Source organism: Pongo abelii, chromosome 6 (assembly GCF_028885655.2).
Source record: "Pongo abelii isolate AG06213 chromosome 6, NHGRI_mPonAbe1-v2.0_pri, whole genome shotgun sequence".
Taxonomy (NCBI): Eukaryota; Metazoa; Chordata; class Mammalia; order Primates; family Hominidae; genus Pongo; species Pongo abelii.
In genome coordinates this window covers 132,536,264-132,554,370 of record NC_071991.2, presented here as the reverse complement: position 1 = coordinate 132,554,370, position 18,107 = coordinate 132,536,264, and the positions used below count along the sequence as shown (strand labels likewise).

The 18,107-nt window shown below is 47.9% G+C and overlaps 2 protein-coding genes across 2 annotated transcripts; one reads left to right on the top strand and one right to left on the bottom strand.

Moving 5' to 3' along the window:
• Positions 1-13,212: 13,212 nt before the first annotated feature.
• On the bottom strand, positions 13,213-17,863 carry TMEM140 (transmembrane protein 140). Its single transcript, XM_054559865.1, has one exon. It carries the CDS (start codon positions 17,861-17,863, stop codon positions 17,306-17,308), a length of 558 nt encoding a protein of 185 aa, XP_054415840.1. The 3' UTR covers positions 13,213-17,305.
• CYREN (cell cycle regulator of NHEJ) lies at positions 13,386-16,526 on the top strand. The gene is made up of 3 exons (XM_009243249.2): positions 13,386-13,522; positions 14,500-14,575; positions 15,448-16,526. The coding sequence occupies exons 1-3, from the start codon at positions 13,386-13,388 to the stop codon at positions 15,706-15,708; spliced, it is 474 nt and encodes a 157-aa protein (XP_009241524.1). The 3' UTR covers positions 15,709-16,526.
• Positions 17,864-18,107: the final 244 nt, after the last annotated feature.

Genomic DNA, 18,107 nt, shown 5'->3' with positions numbered 1-18,107 from the left:
GACCCCCGGGGCCGCCACCAGAACATTAAGCATTAGCAAGGCCTCCTGTCTTGAAATGTTGCAAAAATTAAGGGACAAGAGAGACCGAAGAATGGGATGCAGGAAAGTTTTTATTTTTAGGTGTACATCAGCTCAGTGGAATTGCATCCAGAAAGTCTAAGTATAGAACAAAGAAAACGAATGTCTTTTAAGCATTTTGAGGCAGGAATTACATGAAGCAGGAAGCAGGCTTACAGAAGCAAGTACAAAGGCCATTAATTATCTTGTGACACTTTTGCAACATGTCGTACATCTCTGGGAAAACTTAGTATGCAGCTTATGCTTATCTGTCTTGTGACCTTGCAGCTGTGCAAGGAGGGAAGAAGACACAAGCTTACAGAGCCTACAAAATACCTGAAGGGCAGATATGGTTAATGTTTCTTGGGACTGGCAGTTGATATCCTTCTTGAACTCTAACTTCAGGGGGGCTACTTAAATTCTTTTTAGCCTTGGTTGGTACAGCAATTCATTCTATGAGCTATTATTTCTTTTACTATAATTTTACTATTATTACTTATGTTATTATCCTATTATTTTAATTTTCCACTTCATTCCCCCCTTTGGTGCTCTATATAAATGTTGGTTAATAGCACACCACAATTGTTTATTTTTTCTTGAGTTGGTACATATTCTTCTTGGGGCAATACTTAGTCAATGCCATTATTTGAGTAGTAGTATTTGGCCACGACTGCCTCTATAGTTGACTGAACACTTCTGATGAGAAGAGGTAGGAGACAAGGGAGAATTAGGCAGGCACCTATGATAAGTAGGAACCCACCTATTAAGGTTTTGAACCCACTAAAGGTCGAAAACCATCCTTCAAAGAGAGAATCTGGAGACCAGCCTGACCAGGTTTGAACTGGAACATGGGCTAACTTCCACATCCTGGCAGTAATTTCCATGACAGCTCACCTGTTGTCATCTATTTCTAAACAGCAGTTTGTTAGATTAAACTTCCTGCATACTCCTCCTTCTGAGGCTAGGAGGTAATCTAGTGCCAGCCTGTTTTGATATATGGCATTCCTCATCTGTATAGCTTGTACAGCTAGTAAATCTAAAGCTCTTGATGTTTCATAGGTTATTATTTCAAGAACAGCCTGTAACCTTATGATACGGTTGAGCATATAAATTGGGGTGTGGTATCCCCATTACCTATTTTGTGCCTAGGTAGCTGGCCCATAGTATTTAATGATTTTTTCAGGAGGCCATTTGTTATTTTTCTAGTCTCCTATGTCTATGTCTTTTTTGATATTTATATTTATTTTTGAGATCATGCTCCTTTTAGTTCTTTTATTCTCATTATAGACTGGTTATCCTAAGAGTTCCCCTTGCTTTAGAGGAATTAGAAAGAAGGATGGCTTGATTGTTCCTAATACACATGCTCCTGTCCATTTAGCTGGCAGTTGCTGATATGCCTGTGCTCCACAGATCCAATATAGGCCTTTTCCTGAACAAAAATAATAACATAATAATAAGATAATCAGTATTACTAAGATCACTACTAGGCTTATAAGTTCTATCCACATTTACTTATCTAGTGAAGACTCCTCAAGCTTTGGCCATGCGTAGACTAGTCAGCTTCCAGTGTGTGACTAGAGCAGGGTTCGACTTCTCAAGCTTCAGTTGTGCATAGACTGACCAGCCTCCAGAGTGGTCAGAGCAGAGCGGTTGTCTTTCTCAGTGGTGTTGTGGTTTTGCCACAGGATTAGTCATGTTGGATGGTCTGGGTCTTGTTGACTGGTTCACTGGTCCTGCGCAGCCGGCTTCAGTCAACTGTGATGAATCCAAGGTGTGATACCTGCAACTTTAACAGCAGTGGAAGTAGACAAGATTACAGTGTGGGCCCATCCCATGTGGTCCCTAGTGTGGTTGGGTTCCATTTCTTAACCCAAACCAAGTCCCCAGGTGTAAAGGGGTGAACTGGGTCTGTTAGGCTTATAGGCAATTTTTCTCATACCCAGCCATGAATCTTTTGCATAGCTAATCCTAAAGCTTGTATTTGCCTTTTTAAAGTTAGTTCCCCTAGTTCCCACAGATCACCTTTTACCTGATTTATAATCGGGGGTGGTCGGCTGAACACAATTTCACAGGGTGAAAGCCCAGTCAATTTGGTAAGGGTACACCTGACTTGGAGAAAGGCCATGGGCAAGACCTGATCCCACCTAAGATGAGGTTCTTGACAAAACTTCTTCAGCAGATGTTTTAGTGTCTGGTTCATCCATTCTACCTTTCCTTTCCAGAGCTCTGTGGGTGGTAGGCTATGTGCAATTTCCACTTTATCTTTAGCAGCTGCGTCAGCTGCTGAACTACTTCAGCCATGAATGCTGGGCCATTATCTGATCCTAAAGTTAGAGGCAGTCCAAACCTAGGAATAATGTCTTTTAGCAACACTCTGGTTACTTCTTGGGCTTTCTCTGTCCTGGTAGGGAATGCCTCGACCCACCCTGAGAAAGTGCAAACAAACACTAGCATGTACTGATAGCCCCCTGCTCAGGGCAGTTCGGTAAAGTCCACAAGCAAGTTTTCACAGGGTGTAGCTCCAGTCTCTTGAATCCCTGGGGGCTGAGTTGGCACTTGCCATGGATTGTTCTGGGCGCAGGTTAAACATTGCTCACAAACGGCTCGAGTGATGGCAGTAAGGCACAGCACATAGAAATGCCATCCTACAAGAGTTTCTAATGCAGTCTTTCCCATGTGTGTTCCCTGATGAAACTGCTTCATAATTTGGGGGGCTATTGCTTCCAGAATAGCTAGCCTCCCATCTGAGAACTTCCACCAGCCTCCTTTTATGTAACTTCCGCTCTCTTGTTCAAACCAAGCTTCTTCATTGGGAGAGTAGCTTGGGGTTTCAGGTAAGGAGGGTTCTAGTAGAAGCGGTAGGGTTGGGGTTTTCTTTTTAGTACTTGAGTTGGACATAGTTGCTTGTCTGGCTTCTCTGTCTGCCTTCCTATTTCCTTTTGCTTCTATGCTGCCTCTTGTCTGATGTCCTTTACAGTGAATAACGGCCACCTTGTCGGGGGCCCACACAGCTTCTAAGAGTTGTAAGATTTCTTCTTTATTTTTAATTTCTTTCCCTCCAGCAGTTAAGAGTCCCCTTTCTTTGTAAATGGCTCCATGGGCATGTAATGTAGCAAAGGCATACTTTGAATCAGTATAGATGTTAACTGTCCTTCCTTTGGCTAGTAGTAGTGCTCTAGTTAGAGCTATTAATTCTGCTTTTTGTGCTGAGGTCCTGTTAGGGAGGGCCTGTGCCTTGGCTACTGAATTTAGAGTGACCCTGCATACCTGGCTTGGCAGACCCCTTCTGATATAAACCTGCTTCCCTCTGTGAAATATTCAGCATCTGGGTCCTTAAAGGGTTGGTCTCTTAAGTCTTTTCGGCTTGAGAACACCTCATCTACTACGTCTACGCAATAGCGTTGGGGAAACCGGTCTTGCAACTTCAGCATTTCTACAGGCAACAGGGTAGCCGGGTTGAGGGTATTCGCGGTTTTTAAAGTTACGTATGGATTTCCACATAACAGCCCTTGATATCTTAACATTCTTGGATTAGATAGCCAGTGATATATCCTCTTTGCTCCATTAAGGTGATCACTGTGTGTGGCACCCGTATTATTAGCTTTTGTCCTAGTGTCAGCTTCCAGCATTTTCTGCCAGCATGGCAGTGGCAGCTAACGCTTTTAAGCAGGGGGGCCACCCCAGGGTCACAAGGTCTAACCGCTTGTTAAATAGGCTGCTGGTCAATACCATGATCCTACTGTTTGAACTAAAACTCCTGTAGTCATTCCTTTTCTTTCATGGACATAGAAAAAGAAAGGCTTAGTCAGGTCTGGTAATCCCAGGGCTTGAGCTTGGCTTAAGGCCTTTTTGATCTCATTAAAGGCCTTCTCCTGCTCATTACCCCAGAGGAGGGGCTCTTTTTCTCCCCCACTTTGTAGCTTCATACAGTGGCTTTGCCATGAGTGAAAAGTTTGGCATTGAAGTACAGCGAAAGTCTGCTGCCCCTAAAAATTCCCTTACTTGTCGCCGGGTGACAGGAGTAGGGAGCGCACATATGGCTTCCTTCTGCCCACTGCCGAGTTCACGCTGCCCTTGGGCTACTAGGAAACCTAGATATCTTACTCTTTTTGCACAGACCTGAGCTTTTTCCTGAGACATCTTGTAACCGCCTTCCATAGAAGGCGAAGGAGATCTTTGGTGCCCTGGAAGCAATCTTTCTTGGTAGGTGCCGCAAACAAAAGATCACCAATGTATTGTAACAATACACACTTGTCATTTGGTGGGACAAAAGCCTTGAGGTCTGATGCTAGTGCCTCTTCAAAGATAGTGGGGGAGTTTTTGAACCCTTATGGGAGCCTGGTCCAGGTGAATTGTGTTCCTCCCCATTGGAATGCAAAAATAGGCTGACTTATTGGAGCTAGCCTGAGGCAGAAAAAGGCATCTTTTAAGTCCAAACGGGAAAACCAGGCAGCATGAGCAGGAATGTGGCTCGTCATTGTATATGGGTTGGGCACCACCGCATGTAAGGTAACAGTAACTTTATTTATGTCCCATAGGTCTTGCACAGGCCTGAACCCACCAGACGGTTTTTGCACTGGTTAAGAGTAGAGTATTCCAGGGTGACTTGCATTTCTTTATGATCCCATGTTCTAATAGCCGATTTATGTGCTTGGTCATTCCTCGCACTGCCTCTGTAGACACCTGGTACTGGGGAATGTGCACTGGAGTTGCACCTGGAACTAACTCTACTACCACCGGTGCCTGGTTTATGACCAATCCTGGAGGACTGTCTTCTGCCCACACCTCAGGTATTTCAGTGACTAGTTTGTCAAATATTCTGTCCATAAATTCAGACAGCCTGTACGCCTCTTTTACATATAGCCTCCATTCCTCAGTCTCGGGGAGGGTAAGAGTTAACATCATAGCTTTTGGTCAGCTTAGATCCAGAGTCATGTTTCCTTCCGGCCTGAAAGAAATTTGTGCTTGTAGTTTCTGAAGCAAGTCTCTCCCTAACAGGGGCACAATAAAGTCCATCTGTTGGCCTCCCACTTTCATAGAGACCAGGGGCTCCTGGAGGCCTAGAGAGATGGAGCCCAGTCTGTCTCAGTCCTTATATTCCTCAACTCCTGATAAGCCGACCAGATTGGCATCCAGCTTTAGAACAACGGCTAGTGGCTGCAGGCCTTGGGCGGGCATCAGGTCCCTGGCTGCTGCTTTCTTCCTTTTCTCTTTCTGGACATTCATCCTTCCAATGCCCTTTCTGTTTGCATTCTTGCTCATTGATCCCTCTGAAGCCTAGGCTGGCCTTCAAACCCTGGCCTAGCTTGTCCTCTACTGTGACCACGATCACGTCCGCGTCCTCTCACAAAACCAGTCTCTCAACCAGAGCAGCAGCCAACAAATCAGCCTTTTCCTTGGCTTTGTGCTTTGCCTCTTTCTTGGCTTCCTCCTCTGGATTAACAAACACCTTAGCAGCTACTTGAATGAGCTGGGTAATATTCATAGCCTCAAAATCTTCCAACTTCTGAAGCTTCTGTCTAATGTCACCTTGTGCCTGGCCCACAAATGCCACGTTAACCATGCATTGATTCCCTGCAGCCTCCGGATCAAACGATGTATAAAGCTGGTGTGCTTCACAGTCTTTCATAAAATTCACTGGGACTCTAATCAGCCTTTTGGCGTACCTCTGAGACCTCTCCCAAATTCGTTGCCTTTTTCCTTCTGGCCTTTATTCCATTAAGGGGTGCCTCCCGATACCTATGCAGGTTTTGCAATTCTCCTGCCTGGTTTGGATCCCAATTTGGATCTGCTTCTGGGAACCTCTTCTGTGCATACCGCTTAACATCATTTGTGCCTTCAGGCGCACTGCTTTCTAACCACTGTAAGGCTGCCTGAGTAATTCCCCTGCGTTCTTCTGTATTGAACAATATTAAAAGTAGCTGCTGACAATCAGGCCCGGTAGGGTTATGAGTCAGAAAGATGGACTGCATGAAGTCTGTGAGGGCCTGGGGCTTCTCCATGTAGGAGGGTGTAAGCTGTTTCCAGTTTAGGAGGTCAGTCCTTTTCTGTCAATGCCTAATGTTCCATATTTTCCTTTATTCCACTTTGAGTCTGAGGGGTTTGTGATTATCAATTCTAAAGGGTCACAGCTCCCACTCGTGCAGGAGGGGCTGCCTTTCCTTTTTGGAGCCAAACAGGATATTTTTTAATCTTCTTTCCAAGTGGCCTAAATGACACAAGACCAGTACTGACACATCTCACATAAATATGATTTTTGACAGAGGTACTTATTTTCTGCTGTGTAGCTTTTTTCTCAATCTAGAGAACCGCATTCTATCCCATGCTGTTTACTATTAATAGCGACACAAGCGTCAAATTTAAGGTTACATTTTTGGGGACCTCTCTTTCTTCTGTTCTAGCTAGTACCTTACTTGTGTCACCTAGAAAAGGGCCAGTCCTTAATTTTATTTTAAAAACTGTGATCATGGGAGGCTTAAAATGGGTCATAACACGCATCAGGTTGGTTATTTCCTGGGCTACATACCTTGGATAGAATAGCATTATACAAACAAGTTTCTTTTAGAGTCCTGGTACACTTATAATAACCATAAAATAATAGGACTGTAGCAATCTTTTGTCCTACCTCAGTGACTGGATGTATATACTGGAAACAGTTCTCAGTCTGAGGAAGGTCAGTTGAAGTCCTTACTGTTCAAGTCCAAATTTTAAGGAAAATGAGTCTGCGATGAGTTTCCTCATGTTTCGGCCATGCGTGGACCAGTGAGCTTCCGGGTGTGAGTGGAGCAGGGCTTGTCGTCTTCTTCAGAGTCACTTTGCAGGGGTTGGCAAAGCTGCTCCCATCCACGTACAGCTCCCAGCCTACTGATGTTTAAGGGTGGTCTCGGTGGTTGGGCCTACTAGAATAAACTGAGTCCAATACTTCTACACAGTTATGGTTAACTGGGTGGGCTCTCGGATACTGGGAGTAAGGTGGCAGGGTTTAGGGTGTGCAAACTTCAGTGGTTATGTGGGGATTTTCACAGAGCAAGCTCTGGTATCTAGTTAGTCTAGCATTCATCTAGTATGGTGTCCTTTGGTATTTATTAAAATCACCACAGCATTGGGGGAGTTTATGTGTAGGTTTTGTCTAAGAGTTAGCTTATCTGCTTCTTGTGCTAACAGGGCCATTGCTACCAGGGCCCTTGGACATGGGGGCCAGGCTTTGGAAACCCCATCTAGTTGTTTTGAGAGATAGGCCACCGGCCTTGGCCAGGGCCCTACAGTCTGGGTTAAAACTCTAACTGCCATTTTTTTTCTTTCTGACACATAGAGTGCAAAGAGTTTTGTCAGGTCAGGTAGACTCAGGGCTGGGGCCGACATGAGTTTTTCTTTTTAACTCATGAAAAACTCGTTGCTGTTGGTTGTAATAGATGTAGTTTATCTAATCTACATTTTTATTGACTGTCATCTACCAAAATATTTACTTAAATCCTGTAACTATTTGATTTCAAGCTTTAAATTGATCTGGTATTCTTTGCGGGGCTTTAATTGCATCTAAATAGATGTGAGAGTTGAAAGACCTATAAGGGGCTTTTCTCGCTTTATGATGTCTTATTTTTATTTTTTCCTCTTGTTGATGAAATGTCAGGGTGAAACGGATAGCCAAATGGACTAAAGCACAAGTGCCACTCTAGTTATTCGGCAGAGTGCCCAGTAAAGGTCTACCACAAACACCACCACACGTCCGCTTGGGGATGAACAAGGGCTGACTGATTGATAAGCTCGTGAAAATTCTTAAGCTCACTGCATCCCTTCAGGTCTCCAAGGAATGCTAAGTTTCCTCCCTGCCGTGAGAGACACGAAGTGAACTTAGTGTTGGGAGATGGAAGCTGGATGGCCCTCGGGGGCTGACCCGCAAGGACTTTGGGATATAGCAGAGAGAGCTTGGCATGACTTATTACTCCAGGCTGTAGAATCCTGGAAAAGAGCTACCATGCAGCCCACGCCTGGCCGACTGGAGGACCACCTTAGTGGAAGGGGGACAATCAGGGCCTCTGGCCTGCCATGTGCACAAGCATAATAATTGCTTTTGTTTAACGTGCAGATGGAATATTTGATCCATTTCAACCGGGCATTTGCATCTTGGTATGCTGTCTTAATTGCCAATGTTTGTTTTAAGTCTTTAACTTTTATGATCCTCTAGTAAAATGAATGCTTCCTTTAGCACCAATTTTTATTAGTTTTAAGACCAAAGAAAGCTAAACCCTATTTTATATTTAATAATGCTTCTTGTATGACTTTTATACCACATAAGCTAAATTTTACCTTTATATTAGTGTGTTATTAATGTTAAACTTAATTTTAATAAAACCTTGTAGACATATTTATCCAATTTTTTATGTTTGACCATAAGGTAAGATTTTATAGACTCTTTTTAACCTTTTATAATTTTTGTTAAAGAGCAGGCTGATGCTTTAAGAAAAACCTGTTGCATTTTTACTTTAATGTCCAGTTCACAGAAAAACTGGATACCTTTTTAACTTTAGCTAGTATGTTTACACACAGCATTTTTTTTATAATTAACGTTTTAAAACTTGCTTAAACTTTTAAAACAATAATTTTTTTAACCTTTTAATGTAGGTAAAAATCCACATTTTTATGCCCCTTTATAATTTTTTTTTTACCAAAGGCATATTTTACTTATATATCTTGCACATGAACTGTTTTTTTTTTTTTTGTTAAATAGTACTCAGGAGGCCTCATTACTTTTAAATTATACAACATTTTTTGCATAAAAATTTTTTTATAACTTTTTTCTTTTACAACTTTTGCAGACAATTTTTTAACATGTCTCAATTTTTTGACTTATTACAAACTTTTTTTTCTTTAAACAACCAGTTAATTTATTTCAGGACAAGAATTTACCATATAACTTTTTTTAATATAAATTCTGCCTCCCCCGTTTTTTTTCCTTTTTAAAAAAGCGAACTTTCTTTATGTCTTTGGACTAGACTGTCTAAGGCCACAAGATTAGAAGTTACCATAATACATGTTACACTGTTAACTTTTAGCAAACTTCACTTTTGTTGAAAACCTTGTAAGTTTGAGATTTCAATTATCCTTTGCTATTAATAAGAACTTGTTTAGTCTAAACTCTTAGAATTGGTACAGATGGCCTCTTTTTCTCTTTGCTGGTCTTTCCTTGCCTCTGCCAGCCACTTATGCTGCTGTTCTCTTAACTATTGTGGTGGAGGAAAGGGGGTCTAAAACCAGCTGTAACTGTCTATGTACAGAAACCGGTCTGGGTGCTTTGGCTTACAGGTTACCTTGTGCCATACCTTTGAAATAAGGGACCTGTCCAGGCTTCCTTCTGGTGGCCAACCTACCTCTAATGCTAGCCAGTCTATTTCACACAAAGGTCTAAGTTTTCCTGTTGTCATAGTAACACCGTAATCTTCTTTAAATTCTCTCTTGAAAAAAATTTTTTTAACATAGGTCCCAGTGGGGTGGGCTTACTTTGCACCTGACCCATTTTTTTTTTTTTCCCCGAGACAAAATACCATGCTCACATCACACATACTCACCACAAGACAAAGAACGGGTAAAGAGGGCACACACACTTTTACCATTTATACCAAACCAAAATCACGAAATTCAAAATCCGAGTACCAAAAAATTCAAGCCAAGTCAAAACCAAAACCAAAGTATCCAGCAATTCAACTCAAGTCAAAACCAGAACAAGAGTGCCAATGCAGGCATGCCATGGGTGATCAGGCCACGTTTCCACTCAGATGGAGTAGGGCAAGTTCCAAAGACTAGTCTTACCAAGTCAAGCCAAGTCAAAACCAGAACAAAAGTGCCAATACAGGCACACTGTGGGTGATCAGGCCACGCTTCCTGGAGTGGGGCAAGTTCCAAAGACTAGTCTTACCAAGTCAAGCCAAGTCAAAACCAGAACAAAGGTGCCAATACAGGCACACTGTGGGTGCTCAGGCCACGCTTCCACTCACGTGGAGTGGGGCAAGTTCCAAAGACTAGTCTTACCAAGTCAAGCCAAGTCAAAACCAGAACAAAGGTGCCAATACAGGCACACTGTGGGTGATCAGGCCACGCTTCCACTCACGTGGAGTGGGGCAAGTTCCAAAGACTAGTCTTACCAAGTCAAGCCAAGTCAAAACCAGAACAAAGGTGCCAATACAGGCACACTGTGGTGATTAGGCCATGCTTCCACTCAGATGGAGCGGGGCAAGTTCCAAAGACTAGTCTTGCCAAGTTTCAGCTGTCCAGACTCCAAGTGCCAGTTCCTTCTCAGTGTTCAGCCACTGTGTTAATCCTCCTCAGGGGCCTGCTATGCGCTGCTCTGGCAAGGCGTTCCACCGGGACAATTTCCTACCCGGGAGCGCTCTTTGGATCATGTCACTCAGGCTGGCCGGAGTTCCCTGCAGGGATGCTCCACAGGGCAGGCTTAAGCCACCTAAGGGGCTGCCTCGGCCATCCCTCAGTCACCTCACCTCCCAGTCAGGGAACCAAGGAATGTAGCAGGATGAGCTGCAGACAAAACCTCTCAGACACCGAGCTGTAGAAGGAAGTGCTTTATTCAGCTGGGAGCATTGGCAAGCTACTGCCTTAAAATCCCAGCTCCTTGAGTGCACAATTTCTTTCCCTTTTAAGGGCTCACAACACTAAAGATTTCACATGAAAGGGTAGTGATTGATTTGAGCAAGCAAGGGGTACATGACAGGGGCTGCATGCACAGGTGGTCAGAGCGAAACAGAACTGGGCAGGGAGTTTCACAATGTTCTTCTACACAACGTCTGGAATCTATGAATAACATCAGTTTCTAAGTCATGAGTTGATTTTTGATTTTTAACTACTAGGTTTAGGCCAGGCAGGCCCAGGTCCAGTTTTGGGCCTGGCGGTGGGCTGCCTGTCTTTGATTTCACTTCCTTTTTTTTTTTTTTTAAACAGGTACTGAGTATAAAACAATATAAAACAATATGAGAGGGTCTCTCTCTTCCCTCACTTTAACTTCTGGAGGGCTGAAATTCTTTTTAGCCTTGGTTAATACAGCAATTCATTCTATTCTAGCTATTGTTATTTCTCTTACTATAATTTTACTATTAGTACTTATGCTATTATTCTATTATTTTCTTAATTTTCCACTTAATTAGGATAACAAACCGAGGCCGGGCTCCCATCCTCCTCCAGCACACGAGGGGGCCCCTGGCCCAGCAAGAAGCTTCGCCTGGTTTCTGAGGGAATTCCCCGCGGGCCTTTCCAAAACACGCCCGTTCCCTTCCGCTAACTTCAGGGGCCAAGAATTGACACTTTTACGCTCCTCAAGCCGGTGGCGCTGCCTCGCTGGCGTTCGCAGCGCGCAGCCAACCGGATGCCAGCCGGGGGCCGTTAGCACTGCCAGCATGGGGCGCCCGCGGACCTCCGACTGAGCCAGCTGCCGGAAGCCGGAAGTGTCCCAGGCCCGGGACTGCGAGGGGGCCGGGGGCTCCCCAAGACCGGAAGTGTCCCGGGGGCCAGGAGCGCGCGGGACCCGGGAGCGCGCGAGGCCGGAAGAGGCGGGCGGCCAGAAGAGGTCCGCAGAGTTCAGGCGACAGGCGAGACGGCAGGGCTTAAAGTTCCGGGTGAGGCCTGGGTCCCGCAACCGCTTGGAATTTGCTTCCCGGCTCCGCTCTGGAAGCTAAGAAGGGGCCCGAGAGCCGGAGACGGGGAACTTGAGAGCAGGGAAGCCAGCAGCAGGCTGGAGGAGCGCGCAGCCGCTCGGGTCGGAAGGAGCCGGTGCAGCCCTGTCCGAGGTGCGGCGGGGTCAGCGAGGCCCCTGCGGTGCTTCGCCCGCGCCTTCCCCTCCGCAGTCACCGGCCCTCTGGGCCTCCCACAGGTCGGCGCCGTCAGCGGCGGGTACCGGCCCACAGAGGGAGGGCGGGCTGTGAACTGGCAGCACATCGCGTTCCCGCGAGGCCCCCATTCTGCCCAGGCAGGGAGCGGCTGGGATGGGACTGAGGTCGGTCCGCGAGCGCGGTGCCCCAGAGACCCGGCTTCTGGAAGGTGCTGCGGCCTGCTCTTGGGGCCCAGAAGCAGGGCGGGGAGGCGCGGGGTCTGGAGTCTGCAGGACCTGGCTGCGAATCCAACCAGCTGATTTCAAACTTTTGTGATCTTCTGCAAGTTAACTAAGTCTCAGTTCCTAGTTTGCGAAATGTACTTAATAGGCACCCCACGGTGAAATAAATTTGTCCGCATAGACTGCAGCACTGCGCTTGGGAGGCGCCTTAGGGGGTAGGAGTCACTAATATCACTGAGTTTTGACAGAAATGAAGGTGCATTGGCAAAGGTGTGCCCCATGGCCGGGCAGGTTAGGAGGAGGGTCTGGTAATATTTTTTCTTAAATTGTAAACAGCTATCTGGATGAGCAATACATTATCAAATTATGATTCAGAGAGAACTATCGCTGACTACTCTTTTTTGGGCAAACCTCCGCTTCAGGAGATTCTGGCTTGATTCCTAAGTGGAAGGTAGAGACCTAGGCCCTCTGAGTCACAACTCCATCTCTCTGGGTGAGGACTGAGCTCCAGGACTGCTGAGTGGAGGCAGAACAATTGGGATAGGGAAAAGAGAGGCCAAACTAGATCGGAGGCTAGCGTGGGCTTCAGAATCTACAGACTGGCACAGTTATGCCTCCGGGCCCCTATTGCTGCTTCAAGTTTGACCAATCAGAAGTATCTTTAGCTTAAGGGCGGCGTGTTGGCCAGTGAGACTTTATTGTGAAATAATAAAATGCCCTCAGTTTCATGTAACTGAGCCACCAATAGAAGAGTGGAGAAATCGAGTTGGCCAGATGAGGGAGAGGCCATTAAGAGGTGTTTTAGGGATTGAATGGGCTGGGCACCCCGAGGACAGTGGCATTTGGGGTGGTAATGAGAAGGAACATTAGGGGCCTCCGCCTCCTTCCTTTCCTCCTGTGCTGTCTCAGTCAGCACAGAGGCTGCAGGAGGTATCTCTGGTTGGCTTTGGCTGCCTGTGGCTTTGGGGAGGTCAGAGGGCTCTCTCCTGCCCACAATCACACCTGCCTGATGTCTGTGAATGGCCGTCTGAGTCTCTTGGGCCTTGGGTCACTTCTGGCCTGCCCTGCACTGACCAGTAACTGTGCCTGATGACTGGAGGTATTGGAATTCATTGGACTTTATTGTTCTTTGTAGGAATCAAAGATCAACTCCCACTGAGGACAAATGGACCTGTAATTCCGGGTGTGACGAGAGAACGAGATTTACCTTCCTGAATTAAAAAACAGGTCATTAAGCTTGGGCCCTGACTCTTCTTTGTGAGAAGGTGCAGAGATGGAAACCTTACAATCCAAGACTAAAACGAGGGTCCTTCCCTCATGGCTGACAGCCCAGGTGGCTACAAAGAATGTGGCACCAATGAAGGCCCCCAAGAGGATGAGAATGGCAGCAGTGCCAGTGGCAGCAGCAAGGTGCGACAACCCTGGTCAGAAGACTGTTGCGAATTGGCAAGTGGAGCAGGGGCCTCCATGACCTGGGCCAGGTCTTCCAGCCTAGGCAGAACAGCAAGATGGGCGGGTGTTTCAGTCTGATCATCTCTTGAGCTTTTAGAAGGTGGAGGGGCTGTGGGGGGATGCAAAGCGGGTTAACCCTCGAGGACAGGCACCCACTTCTGCCTCTGCACTGGTGAGTGTCCTGCCCTCAGCACACACAGAGTGGGTTCTCCATGTCAGCCAATCTCTGATGCCAGTTGTCCAAAATGCCAGTCTCTTCCTTTACAACGAACATGGTAACATCAGATGGGCAAGATCAGTGGTAGTGTCTGTTTTGAGTGGTGCCTGCCCCTGTGGACAGACCTTTAGGGATGGCCAGATGAGCAGCAGCTGCAGGGCCAGCAAGAGATAAGGAGCTGGGGAGTGAGTTAGTTGAATGACGGTAATTGCCGGGAGGTGAGGGGGGCGCGGGGTGAGTCTCCAGGCTGCAGCGTGAAGTGGGCAGAGCCCCAGCACTTGATGTTCCCCTCTCTGGCTCCTCCTCCTCTAAGGTTTCCTGACTGACAGCCTTCCCTTGTGACTGCTGCCGTCTTTCCCTAAGTCTGGTCCTGCTTTCAGGTTCCTCTCAGTGCAGCCTCAGCCCGAGGTTCCCTTCCTCTTTCATCCACGTGTGTGTTTCAGAGGTGGCCATCCTTCCCTACTTCCAGATCCTTATAGGGCAGTTGGTGGAGAGTGGGAGGCACCCCGGTGTTGCCTCCATGAAGCCCTGTGCCAGTCACTGGGCTGCAAGGCTGAGGAAATTGTGTCCGCGTCAGAGAAAGCTCCTCAGCTCAGAGGTGCTGGTGCCTCCTGCGTGGTAGGAAGGCAGGGGGAAGAGGCCCTGTTGATCTTGTTTTCTTTGCCCTTATGAGACCTGAGAGTCTGTGTCATCTGTGCCTTGTGTGTCTTTGTTTCAGACTCCCTGCGACAAGGACTGTGTACTGCATGAATGAGGCCGAGATAGTCGATGTTGCTCTGGGAATCCTGATTGAGGTAAAGTCAGACAAGCCTTTTACTCATGACCAGAAACTCTGCATGGGCAGAAGCTAGACTAGGCCCTTGGTCACCGTCAGTAAGAGAGATGCCCTCTGCCGTAGGCTACCTCTTCTTCCTCCTGCCACTTCTCTCGCTCTTGTCTCGGCCATGCTGCCCAGGCCTCTCCCCATGTGGGTGTGCACTCGTGGGGTGTCTTTGGGGCTAGATGCCTGGGAGGGCATGCGTGTGTTAGGGAGGGCGTGTGTGTGTTAGGGAGAGCATGACTGTGCGCTGGTGTGTATGTGGATGGGACATGAAGCATTTACCTGTTTGTGTTCTCGGAAAGGTTCCCAGTTGGGTAGATGACTTCTTAGCCATTGCCCCTCTCCTGAGCAGAGGATGCTGAGCTTCCTCGCTTCCTGCAGTAATAATTGCAGTGCCTCAGAGTTGCACAGCATTCTACAGTTTACCAGGTGCCTTGAAAGCATGTGTTATGTCATTTTAGCCTTGCAATAACCCTGTGGTGTGGGACTTTTCCTAGTGCTAAGGCATGGGCCCACACCCAGGTTTTGTATCCTGGGCTCCTCCCATTCTGTCACCGGCCTTTCTAGACATGTTTCTTCCATTTCTTTTTCCTTTCCCCTCAGCTAATCCTCATGCCTCTGCTTCTTCTCTCCCGAGTGGGTTCTGGTTTCTTCAAGAGCTGTGAAGAGGGGGTCGGGGGAGGAGTGGGGTGAAGAGAGGGTGGGTGCTCAGGATATGGGCACATTGCCTGGCCTGGTCACTTTGGCTTTGTAGTTGCTTCTAGATACATCCTGCGTTACTGACAGATCAGCATGTTAGGGAAATAAAACACGTATGTTGAGCCTGCCTTTTCCCGTACTCCACAGAGCCGCAAACAGGAAAAGGCCTGCGAGCAGCTGGCCCTGGTGGGGGCTGATAACCCAGAGCACTCCCCTCCCTGCTCTGTGTCGCCTCACACAAGTTCTGGGAGCAGCAGTGAGGAAGAGGACAGTGGGAAAGAGGCACTGGCTCCAGGCCTCAGCCCTTCCCAGAGGCCGGGGGGTATCAACTCTGCCTGCAGCAGGAGCCCTGAGGAGGAGGAGGAAGAGGATGTGTTGAAATACGTCCGGGAGATCTTTTTCAGCTAGGGCATAAACTGTGCACTGAACTGTCTGCCGAGAGCAGCTGGAGGACAGCTGAGCTTCCACTGGTGCTGCTGGGCTGCCCGTCTGTGGGAATGGGGCTCTTTGTGCTCCTACCTTTGTGCCTTCTTGGGCCTGGCCAGAAGCCCCTGGACACTCCAGGCCTTGGGGCTGCCGTTCTGAGTGTGCAGAAGGCAGGACTCAAAACGAGATCCCATTCGATTCCTTCTGTATGTACTGTGCCTTCTCCCGGCTCTGAGGCTCTGGAATCCCAATTGTCTGTGTTAGTCAGTGACCAGGTTCCAGGGAAAATGATGTCATTTGGTGGTCCAACTTACTGGAACCAAAGAGACAGTACTTTTCAAAGAAAAGGATCACTGCCAGGTGCACTGGAATTGCTACAGTTTAGTCCGCATGATCCCTCCTGAAGGAGGAAGCTTGAAATTTCAAAAACAGTTTCCATCATGAGTCTATCAATGAGCTCCCACCTCTCCAGCCAGCCTAGAAAACAAACGAGCTGCCCACAGTTCTCTGCCCTGTCTGGGAGGTTGAGGCCACAGTGTATAGACTGGTAAGCCAGACAGGCCTCCTCCCACAAGCTGCTACCTTGCTATCACCTGTACCTTGGTCCCTGGGCAGCTAGCTATAAAGCAAGAGGGACAGGAGCCCAGAAGAGACACTGAGGACAAGGATCACACCAGAGTACATGTTTCTGCCTTTGTTTTCAGTGTGGCATTGGACAGGAATATATGAATAAATCACTTGCCATACAGGTTTTCCAATACACAGGTGCTGGAAAATACACACAGTTCCCCAATGCGTAAGTTGTGCTAATGTCTTTCCAAGTTCCGGGTTGGGAAGTGGAGGGTGGCAGCGTTTGTATGTGTGCAACCATCCAGTCCTGTTCACAGCAAGGATTTGGAGTCCTCCAGGGTCTCATCATGGGAGTGATTTGTCAGCGGACACCTCTGCCCTGTCTGGCTTCAGGTCCAGGGAAGCTTTGAAGCAGTCAAGGCTTGTCTTTGTACCCCATGTGTCCTGTCTTTGTTGAGTCACTCAGAGATCACTGCTGGACCTCTGGGGTTGGAGTTCCAGTGATGGCTTATGGCGGCCCGCTCACCATGGTGGGCCGAGTGGAAGCTCCTTAACCATGCCCCCGGAGACACTGAGGTGCTCACTCTTTTAATGTCCTTGTTTATTGCCATAAGTCTTTGCTAGGTTTCAGTTTGGCATTTGGCAAATCAGCCTGGAAGTCTGGCCCCATGACGGCAATCACTCCCTCCCCACCCTCCTGAAGCTAGAGGAAGATTTGCTCAGATCCATTAATTAAAGCAGGAATTGGTGTGACCATGAGCTGCGTGGTTTAGGGAGTACTTGGGAGCCTTGGAAGTCCTGAAGGACAAACAATCTTATACTAAGAAGCCGCAGGTGCCCTGGCTGCCCTTGCTGCCCCTCGGCCTCTTTGACACGGGGGCCCCACCTCCTCTGTAGTGGGTTCCATCGCTGGAGCTGGAGATCAGCGTTAGCTGTAGAATGAGATGGCTGAGCAGATGTGCCACCTCTGACCATGGTTGGAACTGAACCCTTGCAATCACATAAGCCTTTAGCAGCTCTCAAGCTTGCTCTCAGCCCTCTCAGCCCTCAGAGGGAACACAGCCGTGGCCACAAGCAAGAGGATGAGTAAGGCCTGGGCACTGCCCAGAGCTAGAAACCCAGGCCCCGGGAGGGAGAGCCTGACCCACTTCCACACATAGAAGAGGAAGAGGCCCAGGCCGCCGGCCAGCAGCACGGAGGACACAGCCAGGAAGCCCACTGCCAGCTGCCACGCTCTCTCATCACTGTTGCACCGGGCTAGGAGGAGAGGCTGGGGGGCAAAGAGGGTGAGGACCAGGGCCCCGTACACACCAAACCTGGCCAGGGCCAGGCCAACCTGAGGCATCCCCAGGGCCTCCAGCTCAGGGAACTGGTGACACTGTAGGGTGCCGGTGTCCTCATTCCACAGGCAGAAGTTGTAGAAGCCGATTCTCAGGTTGGGCAGGTCAGTGAGGTTGCCAGCCTTCCAGAGAAGAGCGTATAACATCAGGCAGATGACCACAACCACGAGGACTATGATGCTCACGAACAGCAGCTGGTCACGCCACCGAGGCCTTGGGCCGGCCATCTCTCCTGCCCTCTGCGGGGGGACCTGCGGGGAAGTCACAGCAGTCAGTCCATCTCTCCCTCGCTTGCTCCCTGTGTCCACACAAGCTCATGTTCTCCCTTTGGCATTTCTTACAAACCCATGGCAAGTTTCCCTCCTACGCTGCCCTCCGCCAAGGACCAGAAATCTGAGGTAACCTCCTGCCAGGACCTATTTGCTAATAAGTCATTAGCTGCCCTCTTGATTTGAGGAAAAGTCTCTCCCG

What these genes read in the sequence shown, in the direction of transcription:
- CYREN (XM_009243249.2), top strand. Translation starts at nt 13,386, where the DNA reads ATGGAAACCTTACAATCCAAGACTAAAACGAGGGTCCTTCCCTCATGG. An exon ending in GTGCCAGTGGCAGCAGCAAG is followed by an intron (nt 13,523 to 14,499) that starts GTGCGACAACCC and finishes TCTTTGTTTCAG; the next exon opens with ACTCCCTGCGACAAGGACTG. An exon ending in CTCTGGGAATCCTGATTGAG is followed by an intron (nt 14,576 to 15,447) that starts GTAAAGTCAGAC and finishes CGTACTCCACAG; the next exon opens with AGCCGCAAACAGGAAAAGGC.
- TMEM140 (XM_054559865.1), bottom strand. Translation starts at nt 17,863, where the DNA reads ATGGCCGGCCCAAGGCCTCGGTGGCGTGACCAGCTGCTGTTCGTGAGC.